This window comes from Triticum aestivum, chromosome 3A (genome assembly GCF_018294505.1).
Source record: "Triticum aestivum cultivar Chinese Spring chromosome 3A, IWGSC CS RefSeq v2.1, whole genome shotgun sequence".
NCBI classification, from domain to species: domain Eukaryota; kingdom Viridiplantae; phylum Streptophyta; class Magnoliopsida; order Poales; family Poaceae; genus Triticum; species Triticum aestivum.
The window spans coordinates 85043276-85061552 of record NC_057800.1 but is presented as its reverse complement, the minus strand read 5'-3'; the positions used below and the strand labels follow the sequence as shown (position 1 = coordinate 85061552).

At 51.6% G+C, this 18277-nt stretch overlaps 1 protein-coding gene across 1 annotated transcript; it reads right to left on the bottom strand.

Annotated features, from left to right (window-relative positions):
* Positions 1 to 16003: 16003 nt before the first annotated feature.
* LOC123060436 (uncharacterized) lies at positions 16004 to 17995 on the bottom strand. Its single transcript, XM_044483164.1, has one exon. The coding sequence runs from the start codon at positions 17806 to 17808 to the stop codon at positions 16204 to 16206; it is 1605 nt and encodes a 534-aa protein (XP_044339099.1). The 5' UTR covers positions 17809 to 17995; the 3' UTR covers positions 16004 to 16203.
* Positions 17996 to 18277: the final 282 nt, after the last annotated feature.

Sequence of the window (18277 nt, the reverse complement as noted above, 5' to 3'; positions counted from 1 at the left end):
TCAATAGGAATGTAACTATTTAAATTCCAAACGTAATTTAATTATGAAATAATCGTAAGATTACGTCGGGTGAAGAATAATCTATTCTGCACCCTGGGTGATGAATATATATATATATATATATATATATATATATATATATATATATATATATATATATATATTCATCACCCAGGGTGCAGAATAAATATATATATATTCATACGAGGTAATCTTACGAATATAAATAATTACATGTATATTGATTCAATACGTAAAATTTGATATAAAAAACAAAAAAATATAGGTTATTAGACCAGAAAAATCACATTTTATGTATGTTTTACACTATATTTTTATATTCGTAATTTTACGTAACATAAAATATTTTTTACGACGAGTACATATTTTCTTACATTCTCTTTTTATGTATGAAATTGGACAATATTTACGAAACGTAAAAATACGGTACACTGATGTCAAAATAGAGAGGGTGTGAAAAATACGGTACATTGAGGTCGCGCTATTCGTCATCCTGAGTGAGGAATAGTTATTATTCACACCCTCTCTATTTTGACATCAATGTACCATATTTTTACGTTTCGTAAATATTGTCCAATTTCATACATAAAAAGAAAATGTAAGAAAATATGTACTCGCCGTAAAAAATATGCAAGAATAAGTATATAATGGTGAAAGTTTCGCAAAAAATAAGTTTCCTAAGAAGAATAATTTAGTGGAATCGGTCTTATCATTAAAAAGAAAGAATAATATAAAAAATAAGTCAAATATTCACAAAACTTACACACAATTTACACATAAGGGTTTCGCAAAAAATGCACACATTTTACCAAAAATTGCGCTTTTTATGACACAAAAGTACAACCATATAATAGAGGAACAATATTGGAATTACCGTTTAAAAAATAAAATAAAATAAAATAAAATGGAAAATAGAATGATGATTTTTCTAGGGAAGATTGAAACCTTTAAGAAGAAAGAAAATAAAAATCAATAACAAAATAATGAAATTTTCTAGGGAAGATTGAAACACTTTAAGAAGAAAGAAAATACAAAACCAAAAACAAAATAATTATGTTTCCTAGGGAAGAATGAAACCCTTTAAGAAGAAAGAAACCAAAAAAAATGAATTTTTCTAAGCAATAATGAACCTCTTTAAGAAAAGATACTAAAAATAAAACTAAAACAAACTAATGAGGTTTTCTAGGGGAAAATGAAACCCTTTAAGAAGATAGAAAATTAAAAAATAACTTGCACACAAGTATGCCCTAAAATTGCACTTTTGTAATATGCAAAAAATAAGCATATATAGTGCAATTTTTGCTCTCTACTATAATTTACACACATTGTGTATCATACTTGCGTTTATACTAACTTACAAACACAAAAATAAAAATAGATTTTTCTAAGAAGAAATCAAGTATAGTGGCATTGGTACCACCCTTTAAGAAGAAATAAATGAAAGATAATTATGATACAATTTGCACAGAACTTACACATAAATTGCAAAAAAAATAGTAATGCAAGAATAAACATATAATAGTGAATTTTATATAAAAACAAAGTTTTTAAACAAGGAAGGAATTAGTGGCATTGGTATCGTCCTTAAAATAGGAAATGAATTAAAAACTAAACGTAATAAAACAAATAAAGTTTTCTAATATATAGTATATTAGTGACATTGGAATTACTCTTAAAAAGAAAGAAAATAAAAAAACTTGCACACAACTTTGTAATGAAAATGCACTTTTTATAATATGCAGCGAATACACATATAATAATGCAGCTTTAACAGTCTAGTATAATTTACACAAATATTATATAGTACTCTCATGCATTCATACACATAATTATCAAAAATGTATTTAATTAGAAAAAAAGTAGCACATAACAATTAGAATTGCTATTACCCTGAAGAATAAATAAAATGAAAAAAATTCCACATAATTAGCACAAAAATGCACTTGTTATAATATATAGAATAAATATATAAGACTGAAGTTTCCGTACTCTAATGTAATTTGTACATGTATACATTTACACATACTCAACATATGGAAATACACACAAAGAAAGAAAAACAAAATTCCACTGGTAAATAGAAAATAAAAGCGCACACGTGCAGAAAACAAAAGCGAACCCATGGAGAAAAGCATGCACGCACTAAAATCCAGCCCAAGAACAAAATTGACTGGCTTAAAAGAGGAAAGTATCGTTTTCCCCCTTAAATCCTGTCCAATGGACCGATTTCCCCCCAAAGTCTAAAACCGGATCAATCAGCCCCTAAACTCTTCAAAACCGGATCAATTCTCCCCCATGGTTTTGCACCAAATTTAGGTGGTTTTGACTAGTCTCCTTGCTGACTGGACAGTGCTGACTTGGCAGATTTCATGTGTTTTCATCGATTGGGGGAGCCGATCGACCAATCAGCCCCTAATTCAGGTGATTTCGGTCCATGTGCATCGCCCAACCTCCCTGTGCCTGGACGATGACGCCCAACCTTGCCGCGACAGCGTCAAGCACGCCGGCGGCGTCCGCCCATGCCGCCATGGCGTCCGCCGACGCCGCAATGGCGTCCGCCATGCCGCCGGCCTCCACGCCGCCCGATGGTGAGTCAACCGCCCCCCTTTCTTTCCCGTCGAAGTCATCTACTGCATGATCTTAGTTTAGGAGAAATCAGAGCTGCGCTTAGAAGTCATCTACTGCACCCAATTTTGCTGCCATGGCAGGCACATGGTGGAGGTGTAGGGTAGATCATAGGAAGATTGTTTTTATGGGTAGGTCCTGAGCTATGTAATGAGGTAAAGATTGTTTTTTTGGGCAGGTCTTGTCGATGAGGCAGCAGATGAAGAAGAAATAAGTTATGTGTCACTACATTATTTTGGAAAATTTGAGACAGTGGATGGATTGCTTGTATACAACGGAGGTCTGATGATTACTTTTCCGTTCGATAGGAAAAGCCTAAAGTTTGAGCTTTTGTTGTCTTATGCTCAGGACATGTATCATGTACAAAGAGGACATTGTAGGGGGGATTATAGTTACAAGATGCACTGGCTTGTTCCAGGGAAAAACTGAGTGAGGGTTTGCAATTTATTTTTGATGATTCAAGTGTGGAGAAGATGGGGAATGCAACACCTATTGGGTCATGTGCAGAGATCTATGTGGAGGAAGTGCAGTTGTGTGAAGAAGCAGTAAAGCAGTTGCAAAACAGAGTAGGTGATGTGCCTGTGGTAGATGATGTGCCTGTGGTAGTTTCAGAAACATATTCCAAGCATAAAGGTAGCAGATTTGCATTGGTAAATGTGGATGCTGTGGAGACAAACATGGTCGATGAGATGTTTTTGTCAAATGTAGCAGCTTTAGCAGAACAAAGAGCAAAGCCAGAAGTTGTTGTAGGTGTGAAAAGGACAGCTGCTGAGGAAGAAAATTTGAGGATAATAAGTGAGGCTAATGACTTTCTTACTACATTTGAGAGTCCAGTGAAGATTAAGAAAAGTAGAGCAAGTAGAGTTGCAGCTAAAAGAAGAAAAGTACCTCTTGCAGCTCCAGTTTCAGCAACTACATCTTCAGGTGCAGCTCAAGGTGCATGTGCTCCTCCTCCAACTCCAGGTGCAGCCCAAGGTGCATCTTCTTCATGTCCAGGTGCATCTTCTTCATGTCCAGGTGCATCTTCTTCAGCTCCAGTAGGAAATAAAGCAAAATCTGCAAAGACCAAAGCAGCAGTAGGTACACCACAGAGAGGAACAATGCCACAATTTACTCAAAGATAGAACCCAGCAGCTACTTCTGAATTTGAGTATACATCTACAGATCATGTTGAAAACGGAACAAGTGCTAATGAAGTATTACATGAAAATGTAAAAGAAGGAGAAGAAGGTGATGATGAAAGTGACATTGACTACCAGCCTTTGTCAGAGCACAGTTCTGATGAAGAATCAGAGGCAGAGAAATTAAGGAAATTAGTAAGGGAAATTAGGAGGCAGAAGAGAGCAAAGAAATTAGGGGATGATGTGGGGCCTGTCATCAAAGATAATAATGTGATTGAAGGATTGTCTGGTGATGAGAAGTTGGATGGCATAGAAGATGATGTTGTGTCATCAGATGATGACTGCTCTTTTGATGAGGAAAGTGATGGTGAGGGGGCCACACAGCTAGTGAGAAGGAAAAGTGAATGGAGAAAATATGACTACAAATCAGAAATTCCTACATTTGAGATAGGAATGGTTTTTAGAGGAAGACATCAGATGAAGAAAGCTCTAATAAAATATGGCATTAAGAAACATGTGCATATTGCTTTCACAAAGGATGAAAATCATAAAGTAGGTGCAAAGTGTACTTGGCCTGGCTGCAACTGGATGATCTATGCTTCTAAAACTACTAGAAATAAGTGGCTACAGGTGTCTACCTTTGTAGATGAGCACCATTGCATTCCAAGAAGAGATAACAAACTGGTCACATCAACTGTTATTGCTACAAAATATGGCAGGCTTATAAGAGCAAATCCAAGTTGGAAGTTAGAAGATTTGAGGAAAACTGTACTTGAGGACTTATTTGCTGATGTGACAGTTGCACAGTGCAAGAAGGCAAAGAGAATGGTCATGCAGAAACTATTGCATTCCACTGAAGGAGAGTACTCAAAATTATTTAATTATCAGTTAGAGCTGCTGAGAACTAATCCTGGAAGCACAGTTGCAGTGAAGTTGGACCATAATGAAAAGGATGGGTCATATGTATTTCAAAGGTTTTACATGTGTTTTGATGCCTTGAAGAAAGGTTTCTTGGCAGGTTGTAGAAAAGTTATTGGCCTTGATGGTTGTTTTTTCAAAGGTGCTTGCTATGGACAGATGTTGTGTGCTATAGGAAGAGATGCAAATAACCAGATGTATCCTATTGCTTGGGCTGTTGTGGAGAAAGAAAATTATGAGTCATGGTTCTGGTTTCTTGCCAAAATAAACCAGGACTTGAAAATAAGCAATCAAGGAGATGGATATGTATTTATGTCAGATCAACAAAAGGGACTTATAGGGGCAATGGAGGACATTTTTCCTAAAGCTGAGCATAGAATGTGTGCAAGACACATATATGCTAATTGGAAGAAAAAACACCCAGACCATGATCTTCAGAAAAGGTTTTGGAGATGTGCAAAATCACCAAACAAAGTGATTTTCAACTACAACAGGGCCAGGCTAGCACAATTTACTGTTGAGGGTGCAAAAGATATGATGAACACTGATCCAGTACATTGGAGTAGGGCCTACATGAAGCTGGGGTCTAATTGTGATTCAGTTGATAACAACATGTGTGAATCTTTCAACAACTACATCCTGTTAGCTAGGTACCTTGCTATTGTCTCAATGCTTGAGTGGATCAGGTGCAAAATTATGGTGAGGGTACAAGAAAATAGAGGGAAGTCAGTTAACTGGAAAGGAACTATATGTCCCAACATTTTCAAAAAACTGAAGCAAAACATAAGGAGATCAGGTTTCTGCCATGTGCTGTGGAATGGGAAAGATGGATTTGAAGTGCAAGAGCATGAGAAATTCAAATTTACTGTTAACTTGCAGCTCTGGACTTGCTCATGTAGATATTGGCAGCTGTCAGGTTTACCCTGCTGCCATGCCATTAGTGCTATCTATAAAACAGGACAGAAAATTGATGATTATATTGCTCCTTGCTACTCCATAGAAGTGTACAACAAGATATATGATCATTGCTTACAACCTTTGGAGGGAGAGGAGAGTTGGCCTATTTCAACAAATCCAAAGCCACAACCACCTAGTCACATTAGCTTGCCTGGAAGGCCTAAAACAGAAAGAAGGAGAGAGGAAGGAGAAAAACCTAAGGGTACTAAGATGAGCAAAGTAGGTGGCAAGATCACTTGTAGTTCTTGCAAAAGGCAAGGACATAATAGATCAAGCTGTAAGAACAATGATGCAGCTAAACATCATGGAAATGCTCATTTGGTCAGAGAAGCTGCAAAACAAAAGAAGAAAGACAAAGAGGCTTTTGATGCTCTTCAGACTCAGAAAGCTATGCTTGAAAAGCAGGTTAAGATGACACTTGTTAGTACTAATGAAAAATTGGTTGCTTTTTGTTTCTACTAATGAAAACTTGGTTGCTTTTTTGTTTATACTAATGAAAACTTGTTTGCAGGCTGCTGATATAAAAGGCAAGGCAATGGCTGTGCAACCTAGGCCAAAGAAGTTGGAAGTTAGAAGAAAACCAGGAACCCTGAGGATCAATGAACCTACATCTCAACAAAGCTCACAGCCAAGCTCTCAACAGAGCTCACAACCAAGCTCTCAACAGAGCTCACAACCAAGCTCTTAACCTAGAGTTCCACAACATTGTGTGTTCAAGCTTGCTACATACAAGGAGGCACTAAATGCTAAGAAAGGGCCATCCATTTGATTACAAAATTTGTGATACTGTGCTAAATTTGTGCCACATTTGTCCTAAATTTCTGCTTCTGTTAATTTGAGGCACAATTTCTGCTACTATAATTTTTTGGATTAAAACAAAGAGGACAATAGAGTTGAAAACATTTATGCTTGAACATCTTCAGTACATTTGATCACTGCATTTGTTCAGTACTTAACTAGAAACTCTGACAGTGCATACATAACTGCATTTCTCCAGTACCTAACATACAAACTTAACATAGAAACTTAACTGCATTTCTCCAGTACCTAACATACAAACTTAACATAGAAACTTAACTGCATTTCTCCAGTCCTGACTACAAACTTAACTGCATTTCTCAGTGCATAATGAACTAGACACTGAACTAGAAACTTAACTTCTCTGTCTTCACTTCTGCATGTCCTTCATCTTCTTGATGAAGTCGGAGTGGCGAATGCCGACGCGGATGTAAGTCTCCGCCTCGATTGGCATGCTCCTATCGCCGAGCTGCAGGATCACCGGCGCCACCACGTACACGTCTTCGTCGGCAGGCGCCACCTCCCCCTCGCTGCCGTCCTCCACATCCACCACCACCTGCTCCTGCTTGCTGTCCTCCACATCCAGCACCACCTGCTCCTGCTTGCTGTCCTCCACATCCTGCTCCTGCTCGCTGTCCTCCTCCACATCTTCACTGCACTCTCCGTCGCTGTCAGAGTACACAATAACCTGCTTCACTGCAGCTGGTACAGCGACCACGACACCGACGAGACCTTCAACTGGAGGTGGAGGGGGGCGACGGTGGGAGCGGTACTCGTACCACCTGGCACGCTGACGCGGATCTAGTGACTTCTCCGCCTCATTCATAGCCCAAAGGAAAACAGAGATAGCTGGAATGGGACGGCCGTCGGGGAACATTGTCTTCTTCTCAACATCAGTTGCCACAACGATGAGGCCCCTAGCGTGGTCCACGCACATCTGCAAGCTCGGAAATCTGTTGCAGATCTCCTCCACATCGGCCCTTTTCTCTGAATCCCCCTTGCAGAACCTTCTCACAGTTTCCTCCCACCGGTCTTGAGCACGGCGAACATCTCTTGCAGTCTTCTTCTTGGGCGCCATCGCCGGCGTCGAGAAGCGATGGGAGTGGGTGGACGAGAGGCGAAGGGAGTGGATGAGAATGGGGAACGGCGAGTGGATGAGAGTGGGTGGGCTAGTGCTGTCTGGGCGAGCGCTGGCCTTAAATGGGTGGCTGTCAAAGCGGTGGGTTCAGTTAACTTCAGACAACGCTTCAGAAAAATTCAGACAACCAAAAGTTCAGTTAACTTCAGACACAAGTTTAGACTTTTGAAATTTTAAACTCAAATACATTTGTTCACTCGAGCTTACATAGGTGGTTCACTAAGATACTACATCACATCTTCAAAGCCATGATAACAACAGACACAATGCAGAAAAAGATGGCAAATTTGTACATCTTTTTGCTTCTCTGAAATTCCTTGGCAAGAACATCCATTTGTTGAGCATGCTGCGCTTTCAAATCCAGCACATAAACATCAGCATCACCAATGCTGCACTTGCCATCCATGAGAGCATGCTCCAGCTGTGATTTCTCGGTCTTGAGCTTCCTAACCTCTGTCTTCAGCCGATTCACAACATCTCGCAGGTCACCTAGTAGCGTACTGACAAACTTATCCAGGGGATCATCATGCCACTTGAAGTACCCACAGTCATATCCCTATTCAAAAAATTGTGCAATTTTGTCAAAAGAATCACGCAAAGACTATAACTTTGCTGCTCAACGAAACAACAAACAGAAACGGCGGGCACAGATCTAGTTACCAGAGATTGGCTACAGTTGTAGTATCGACGACCGGGGTTGGCAATGCTTCACGAAATCCACCTCGGAGCCTTGACTTTGCAGTGGCACACCTTCTCAGGCGAGTACGCCATCGGTGGCTCCCGATATGGCACCGGCGACTGCCTTGAGAAGGCCATGGACCGCGACGACCGATGACTGCTTGACGAGCTAGCAGACGCCATGGACTGTAGCGAGCGGACGACGATGGGGCGGCGAGGGGGCGGCGAGGGGGCGACAAAGGGGACGGCGACAGAGTGCTTCGTGGCGAGGGGGACGGTGATAGAGTGCTACGCGGCGAGGGAGCGGATTGCAATTAAAAATTGAGGAAAGTTGCATCTGCCAAGTCAGCACTGTCCAGTCAGCAAGGAGACTAGTCAAAACCACCTAAATCTAGTGCAAAACCACCATGGGAGAGAATTGATCCGGTTTTGGAGAGTTTAGGGGCTGATTGATCCGGTTTTAGACTTTGAGGGGAAATCGGTCCATCAGACAGGATTTGAGGGGGAAAACGATACTTTCCTCGACTCAAAATAAGAGTCGGTCAAACTCAAACAGCCCAGCCCAGTACATCAGCAAAACATGACAGAAAAAAAAACTACACAAATTTTAAAGCACAATCCAACAGCCAAAAAATCAACTAATCATAAAACTAAAAGTCAGCTGACTGAAATCTAACTAAAGTGACTTCTATCTCCTTGTAATAGCTGGATTTCTAATCCTTCTCTTGTACTTCACGGCAAGGTTCTGCCTCAATAAATAAACGTCTGCGGCTCTTCCTCGAGGAGAGTAGGAACGCTTCCATCAATTCTAACATGACCTACTTCGTCTGTGCATGTTTATTTGGGTCCGTACGGTCAAAAAACACTGCCCAACATGCTAATCCATTTCTATTTTCTGTCCGTTTTGTGTCCGCGCAGACCCATTTCAGACGCAAATTTGGATTGTATTTGAGTCCGAGACGGACACAAAGCGGACCCTCTTTGCGCCCTCCTCGTCCGCTGCATGGAGGCTGGCCCACCTGGCATAGACTTAACACCTCCCACCTTTCTCTCCACCTTTTTCTCTGCCCAGCACACGAACCCTCGTACACCCACGCCGGCTGCCGGCCTCGCCTCGCCTCCCATCCCCCGCGCCCGGCCGTCGCAGCTGCTCGAGCCGGAGCGCCACCGCGCCCCGCGCCGCGCCCGTCGGAGCTCCTACCCGCGCTGGCCCCGCAGCGCTCGCGCCGAGCCATGCCCCGCTCGCGCCGCGCGACCTGCAGCGCGCGCAAGACGCGACGACCTGCATCGCGGCTAGTTGACGGCCGGAGTGGGCGCCGCAAGCTGGAGAGGATGCCGCGGCGATCTACAACGCAGCGTTTGGGTCCTTGCATTTGGGTCCCTACATGGGGGTGCAGCAAGCTGCGGCGGGCACGGCAAGCGGCGGCGCATGTGGTGAGCTGCGACGGGCGTTCTGCTCCGGCTGCGTGCGTGCCTACATGCACAACCGCATGCTAGGGGCTGCTATGCTAGCCAGCCAGTGCTCCGCGGCGAGCGTGCTGCTATGCTAGCCAGCCAGTGCTCGGCGGCGAGCGTGCTGCTCCGGCCGTGCTGGTGCTGCTATGGATGCGGTCGGAGTTGCCATCCGACGACCTCCGTGCTCCGCGGCGTCCTCCTGGGTTCCCGTCGGCCCACATCGCACGCAGGAGCTCGTCCCTGTTAGCTATTCTAGTCGCTGCAGTTTTTCTTCAGTTAGTTTGTTTTTCGTCAGAAAAATAATGTAGCTAGGCGCACGAGCTTGCGAGTTGTTGTGCGAGCCGCGCATGTAGGCGATCTGGGTACGATCGCTGCCCGATCGATCGGGGTGGTCAGCCACGAAACCCACTCGTGGGATGGCGCGAGTTTTAGGGATCGTGGCACTAGGACCGGGCCACTTCTTCTCTTTGTAACAGAATAAGTAGACGAGATCAAGAAACAGAAAAGTCACAAGGTTGAACGTGACGCAAAACCACCTGTCTCTCCTCTCTGTGTGTTCGGCGAGTTGAGAGAGATCGAGCGACTCTGACAATTGGCATCAGAGCCTGTTTCCGGCGATCCTGTCGTCATGGTTGATACCGGAGATCGGCCGGACCTGACGGCGGCGGCACCCCGCAACGACGGCGGGGATGGGAGCCGTTCGCGCACTCCCCCACGAGGGCACAGCCGTGGTCGAAGCCGCGTCAGGAGGGAGCGGCAAGTGGTGATCCATCAGGCGGCGGCAACGGACCGCGCGCCGCTTGTGCCCAGCGCGGGCACCACGTTCCCGACGCTCACGAGCACAAACTACATCGAGTGGTCTCTCGTGATGAAGGTGCACTTGGAGTCCTGGGGGCTCTGGGACGCGATCCAAGGCAACGCGCAACACGTGCGTGATGACAAGACGGCGCTCGGCGTTCTGTTCCGAGCCGTTCCCCTGGAGATGCTCGGCATCCTCGTCGTCAAGGAGACGGCGAAGGAGGCCTGGGACACCATCAAGGTCATGCGCATGGGGGTGCACCGGGTGCGCGAGGCGACCGCGCAACGACTGCGCGCGGAGTTCGAGCAGATCACCTTCCGCGACGGCGAGACTCTCGACTCCTTCGGCATGCGGATCACCGCCCTAGTCAACCAATTGCGTACGCTGGGGGACAACGTCGACGAGGTGCGCGTGATCCAGAAGATCCTTCGTGTCGTCCCCGCCCGCTACGCCCAGATCGTAGTAGCGATCGAGACGCTCCTTGACCTGACCACAATCTCGGTCGAGGAGCTGATCGGTCGACTGCGCACCGCAGAGGAGCGCTGTGGTGGCGGGGCGGCTCAGGCCAGCGGAGGCGGCCAGTTGCTCATGACGGAGCAGCAGTGGGACGCGCGGCGCCGGGAGCGCGAGCAGGGCCAGGGGTCCGGCTCGAACGGCGCCGGCAACGGGAACGGCAACGGGGGCGGCGGCAATCGCCGCCGTGGCAAGCCGCAGAACCAGAGGCGCGGCAACGACGCTAAAGGCCAAGGCGGCGGCAGCGGCCGGGACAACACCGGCAACGGCGGGCGCGACATGTCTAAGGTGAAGTGTTACAATTGCAATAAAAATGGCCACTTCTCCCGTGATTGCACCGAGCCCCGGCGGGAACGAAAGGGGGAGGCTCACCTGGCGCTAGGTGGGGCTCAGGAGAGCTCGCTCCTGCTCGCGACGGCGGACGTGAGCACCATGGCCGAACCCACGCCAGAGCACGTACTGCTCAACGAAGAGCACTCCCAGGCGCGCGCAGCGGCAGACGGCCAGTCCTGCGACCTCGCCTGGTACCTCGACACGGGTGCGAGCAACCACATGTCGGGCCGGCGAGAGATCTTCCAGGCGCTGGACACCGGCATCCACGGAGCCGTGAAGCTCGGGGATGGCTCTGCGGTTCAGATCGAGGGGAGAGGGACCATCCTCTTCCAATGCCGAAACGGTGAGCACATGGTACTGTCCGATGTCTATTACATCCCAAAACTCTGCAGCAACATCGTAAGCATCGGACAGTTGGACGAAATCGCCTACGAGACCCACATAAGTCTCGGCGTGCTCCAGCTTCGTGATCCTGGGGGGCGTCTCCTCGCGCGGGTGCATCGGAACGAGGGGAGGCTGTACGTGCTGCAGCTCACTCCGGCCCGGCCAGTGTGCTTCGCGGCACACGCCGGAGAGGATGCGTGGCGCTGGCATGCACGCTACGGCCACGTGAATTTCCGGGCTCTACGCCAACTTGCCCGGAATGATCTGGTGCGTGGCCTCCCGCTGTTCGATGAGGCGGATCGTGTCTGTGAGGCGTGCCTCGCCGGCAAGCAGCGCCGGGCACCCTTCCCTCAAGCGGCTCTCCGTAGAGCCGGCGACGTCCTTGAGCTGGTGCATGCGGACCTCTGTGGGCCGATCTCCCCTCCAACGCCAGGAGGGAAGCGATACTTCCTGTTGCTGGTAGATGACAAGAGCAGGCACATGTGGTTGTACCTGCTCGCGACCAAGGACGAGGCACAGCCAGCACTGAAGCGGTTCCAGGCCATGGCGGAGCTCGAGTCCGGCTGGCAGCTCAAGGCGCTGCGCACGGACCGCGGCGGGGAATTCACCTCCTCCAGCCTCGGTGAGTACTACGCCGACCAGGGAGTCCAGCGCCAGCTCACGGCGCCCTACACGCCTCAGCAGAATGGCGTGGTCGAGCGCCGGAACCAGACCATCGTGGGCATGGCGCGCAGCCTGCTGAAGGCAAAGGGCGTGCCGGCACGGTTCTGGGGCGAGGCCGTAACGACGGCGGTCTACCTCCTGAACAGGTCAACAACGAAGAGTGTGGAGGGGTCGACCCCGCACGAGGCCTGGTGCGGGCGGCATCCAAACGTCGAGCACCTGCGCGTGTTCGGGAGCGTCGCGCACGTCAAGGTGACACGCCCAAACCTGTCGAAACTTGAAGACAGGAGCACACCCATGGTCTTCATCGGCTACGAGCCGGGATCGGCGGCTTATCGCGTCTTCCACCCACCGTCGAATCGCGTCCTGGTCTCGAGGGATGTCGTGTTCGACGAGCAGGCCGCGTGGGACTGGACCCAGGTCGCGGCGACGAGCGAGGAGTCACAGTGGGACACGTTCTCCGTCGAGCTCGAACCAGTGCCCGACAAGATGGTCGGCAGCACCCCATCCGGTGCATCATCTCCTGAGGCGCCACGCTCACCAACAACGCCGTCATCGTCGCGCACCAGTGCGCCCCCGCCGCGGCCCACGACGCCGATCTGCGCTATACCAAGCCCGGACCGCTCGGGCGTGGAGTTCGTGTCTCCACCTCCGGGGGCGTCTGTGCCGCCACCCGACAAGGAGGCGCTGCGGCGGTACCGCACGCTGGAGAACCTGTGGGACACCACTGAAGAAGGGACAGGTGATAATAGTCAGTACAGTTACCTGTGCCTCTTCGCAGGGGAGGAGCCAACCTCCTTCAACGAGGCGCAGAAGGAGGGAGGATGGAGGAACGCCATGAACGAGGAGATGCAGAGCATCGTCGACAACAACACATGGGAGCTGTGCGAGCTCCCGCCCGGGCACCGACCGATAGGCCTCAAGTGGGTCTACAAGCTCAAGAAGGACGCACACGGCACGGTGGTGAAGCGCAAGGCGCGGCTGGTGGCAAAGGGATACGTCCAAGTCCAAGGAGTGGACTTCGAGGACGTGTTCGCTCCGGTGGCGCGCATGGACTCGGTGCGCGTACTGGTCGCGCTCGCCGCGCACCACGCGTGTCCGGTTCATCACATGGACGTCAAGTCCGCCTTCTTGAACGGGGACTTGCAGGAGGAGGTCTACGTCGTTCAGCCGCCCGGGTACGTTACCCCTCGCGAGGAAGGGAAGGTGATGCGCCTTCACAAGGCGCTGTACGGACTACGCCAAGCCCCGAGAGCTTGGAACGCCAAGCTGGACGAGAGTCTGCGCTCTCTGGGCTTTGAGCGTTGTCCCTCGGAGCACGCGGTCTACCGACGCGGGGAGGGCGACAAACTTCTGCTCGTCGGTGTGTACGTCGATGATCTTGTCATCACGGGCGCGGACAAGACGGAGATCGACGCGTTCAAGCACCAGATGACCGCGCTCTTCCGCATGAGCGACCTTGGTGAGCTCAGCTATTACCTGGGCATTGAGGTGCGCCAGGAACGCGACCGCATCACGCTCTGCCAAGCAGCCTACGCGAAGAAGCTGCTGGAGCGCGCCGGGCTCGAGGACTGCAACCCCGGCAACGTGCCGATAGAAGCTCGGCTGAAATTGAGCAGAGACAGCAAGGAGAGGCCGGTGGACAGCTCAGAGTACCGCAGCATCATCGGAGGGTTGCGCTACCTCGTGCACACGAGGCCGGACATCTCTTTCGCCGTCGGCTACCTGAGCTGCTTCATGGAGGCGCCGGCTTCAGACCACTACGCGGCTGTGAAGCGTCTGCTAAGGTATGTGGCAGGCACGCTGGACTACAGCTGTGCCTATGTCCGGGGCAAGGGCACACCGGAGCTGCTGGGGTACAGCGACGCGGATCACGCCGGCGACATCAACGACAGGCGGAGCACAACGGGAGTGCTCTACTTCCTCGGCGGCAGCCCAGTGAGTTGGCAGTCGCAGAAACAAAGGGTGGTGGCACTCTCTTCATGTGAGGCGGAGTATGTGGCCGCCACCACCGCCGCTTGCCAGGGGATTTGGCTGGCTCAGCTGATCGGAGAGATGCTGAACACCGACGTCCGGCCACCGCGACTTCTGGTCGACAACAAGTCAGCAATCTCTCTCTCCAAGAACCCCGTCTTCCATGATCGAAGCAAACACATTGAGATACGATACCACTTCATTCGTGAGTGTGTGGAAGAAGGGCGGATCGACATCAACTACGTCTGCACCAACGATCAGCTTGCCGACGTCCTCACCAAAGCACTTGGACGACTCAAGTTTCTGGAGCTCAGGGGAAGGATTGGCATGACAGAAATAATTCGGCAGCGACAAGATTAGAGGGGAGATTTGTTAGCTATTCTAGTCGCTGCAGTTTTTCTTCAGTTAGTTTGTTTTTCGTCAGAAAAATAATGTAGCTAGGCGCACGAGCTTGCGAGTTGTTGTGCGAGCCGCGCATGTAGGCGATCTGGGTACGATCGCTGCCCGATCGATCGGGGTGGTCAGCCACGAAACCCACTCGTGGGATGGCGCGAGTTTTAGGGATCGTGGCACTAGGACCGGGCCACTTCTTCTCTTTGTAACAGAATAAGTAGACGAGATCAAGAAACAGAAAAGTCACAAGGTTGAACGTGACGCAAAACCTCCTGTCTCTCCTCTCTGTGTGTTCGGCGAGTTGAGAGAGATCGAGCGACTCTGACAGTCCCTCTCCCCTCCGGCGCTCGTTCAGGCCGCGCCTCGCCGCGCCCAGCAGGCGACGCTCGTCCCGGCCGTGCCCGCGTCACGCGCAGGAGCTCATCCCTCTCCTCTCCGGCGCTCGTCCCCGTAGGTGACTCTCGTCCAGGCCGTGCCTCGCCGCGCCCAGGAGACGACGCTCTTCCCGGCCACGCCCGTGTCGCGCGCAGGAGCTCGTCCCTCTCCCCTCCGGCGCTCGTCTCCGCAGGCGACGCTCGTCCAGGTCGCGCCTCGCCGTGCCCAGCAGGCGACGCTCGTCCCGGCCTCGCCTCGCACCCGCGCTGGGCTTGTGCCGCTGCAGCCGCCGGCCGTCTAGCTGCTGCCAACCCCGCTGCCTGCTACGTGTTCGACGAAATGCCAAGACGGACATGCAAAAATGCGTCAGGCCACCCGTTGGACGCGCATGCAGACCCAAACCAAAAAGTGGACGTGGATATTCGTTTGGCCGACCCAAACGAAAACGCATGTCTGTTTGGATCAGCCCGTTGAAGTTGCTTTAAACAGACAAAAAGCAAATAAAATCGTTATTCATTTGGGTGTTGGAGTCGCTGAAAGGCGGCCACTGGGGAGGATACGCATTTGACCAGCGAAAGGGGAGGAGAAAGGTACGGCGACGATCGACGATTCCTAGGTAGAGCCACTGCAAAAGGCCAAGGCACACCGCGTGCGCAGTGGACCTCGGCGTGCCCCCGTGTGGCTCGGGATCAGCACCGCCCCGTGTGGCTGGTGCAGAGTGCATACACCTCGGAGACCTCGGAGATGCCCATGGACATCCACGATCGAGGTAGATACTCCAATGTTCTGAACGGTGACAAAGTACAGGCTCCATGACACAACGATTATTCCAGGCAAATCAACAAGAGACCATAGGCATGTGAATTCTGAAACTTCTCAACTCAAGAGACCATAGACATCTTACAGGTTATTGCTCCACTGCTACTGCTGATTACAACGAATCGAAAGCGAAAAGGTAATGCATGCTGGCGAAGGAGAAGTAAAAATGGAGTATGCATGGTGGCCTAAGGGAAAAACTAAATCTAATGTATGCATGGTGTCCTGCCCTGCCTGCCTGGCTAGTTCGGGTGCCCTGTGGTGGAGGGGCTGGAGCCGGGCTGCTGCTGGAAGCCGGCGGGCGGCGGGGTCGGGGCGCCCGGGTGGTGGTCCACGGACGACGAGTAGTTGTTGTAGGCCTCGGCGAGGTCCAGGTCGAACTCCTTCTGCTTGAGCACGAGCAGCATGCGCTGGCCGTCGACGCGCCGGCGCTCGATCCGCAGCCGCTCGTGCTCCATGTCCCACTCCTTGGTGGCCTTGAACTGCTCCCACTTGTGGCGCTGCTTCTCCAGCGCGTACTCGCGGACCTCGTACGCCAGCTTCTGCTTCTCCAGCTCCAGCGCGCGCCGCTGCATCCACTGCCGCAGCTGCTGCTGGTCGCCGCCGGCCTCCGCCGCGGCCAGCTCGCGCTGCAACTGCTGCATGGCGCACGGCCTCCTGCGGGCGTGCTTGTTCCCGTCCTCTTCTCCGTCTTCTCCGGCCGCAGCCGCGCTGCTCTCGCCGCGACGGCGCTTGTTCTTGTGCCCGCCGTAGTTGTGGAAGCCATTACTGTCGTCGACGCGGCTCCCGCGGCGGTTGGTGCCCGGCGCCTTCTCCTCCACGTCGTCCAGGTCGTAGTCGTCGTCCTCCTCCTCTTCAGCCTCTTTGCTGCTGAGGACGTCGTCCTCGCTGTCGTCCTCAGAACGCGTGGAGGAATTCACCATCGCTACCACCTGGAGGCCGGCAGACGAGTTGGCAGCGCCCGGCACTGCCGCCGGCCGCGGGTGGTGGAAGCAGGCCGCGCCGTCGTCGGTGCCGTGCGAGGCTGCTGCGGCGGCGCCGGGGGGGTTGTGGTAGGTGCACATCTCGCGGAAGAAGAGGTGCTTGGAGCTGAGCAGCTTGCGCGCCTCCTCCTTGGCCTTGGCGGTGAGCTCGCCCATGGCGTCGAGCAGCGCGGGGTTCTCGACCACCTTGCACGCCGTGCCGCGGCCGAGCAGGTCGACGACGCGCTTGTAGCGCTTGTTGAGGTCGTTGAACTTGTCCTCGCATTGCTGCGGCGACACCTTGAAGCCGTTCTCCACCATCGCCCGGGACACGGACTTCCACTTGCCCTTCTTCTGCTGCGCCGCGGCCTGTGGCCCGTGCCCGCCGTGCGCCGCCGCAGACGCCCCCGCCTTCCCGTGCGAGTGCGACGCCGCCGCCTTGCCTCCTGCAGACACGCCCTCGCCGTCGTCCCCGGCGTTGTATACCACAGCGATGAGCAGACGCACCATCGCGTCCGTCCACTTCATCCGGGACCACGGGCACCCCGCCGCCCCCGCCCCCGGCTGCTGCAGGACGCCGCCGCCATTCCCGACGCCGTTGCCCATCTCCTCCTCTTCATGCGCCTTGACCACCCTCGACGGCGGCGCCACGTAAGCCGCGTACGGTGGCTGTGGGTGCTGCTGCCTCACCGGCATGGCCTGGTGGTGCTGGACCTGGAAGCCGCCGTCGCCGCCGTTGCCGTGGTGGAGGTGCTCCGGCGGCTGCTGGAACGAGGAGGCCGCGTGCATCTGCGGCTGCGGCTGGTGGACGAGATGCATCTCCATGCCCAGCATCGCCCCCGCAGACCCACGCGCACCCAGCCCTGCTCCGTCAATCCTCTCCATCTGCAAAGCCTGGCCACCGGTCTCTGGTTGTCAACTCTTTTTTTCTCTGAGGGACTCTTGTGGTCAACTATAGGTTTGGCGCTGGCCGGTGGAGAGGAGCGGCGAATAAAAAGAGGAGCGGGGGCAGACGGCCGCCGCCGGTATCGGCGCCGAACAGCAGCAGCCGCCTCCGCTAGAGGGAGCGGCACACGCTCTCGGTTTTGTGGGGAGCCCACGGTCGCGCCGAAAACCACCTAGGATTCTTTGCGCCCGGTGGGTTCCTCTGTGGCACCGTTTGTAGGTGGGCGTGCGCGCAGAATATCCGTGGAAGATTGTTGAATCAGCTGCTGCCCCGGTATGCCTCCTCGGCTGGCTGTGGTTTGGCAAAGTTTTCTTTCTTACATGAGCCTCGAAGTTTTGGCAAATGCAGACCAGGCCCTTGGCTGTGATTTTTCACAAGTGCCTCACCTGTATTTTTTTTGTGTGGTGC

Excerpts from the sequence above, each read along its gene's own strand:
- LOC123060436 (XM_044483164.1), bottom strand. The coding sequence starts at position 17,808 with ATGGAGAGGATTGACGGAGCAGGGCTGGGTGCGCGTGGGTCTGCGGGG.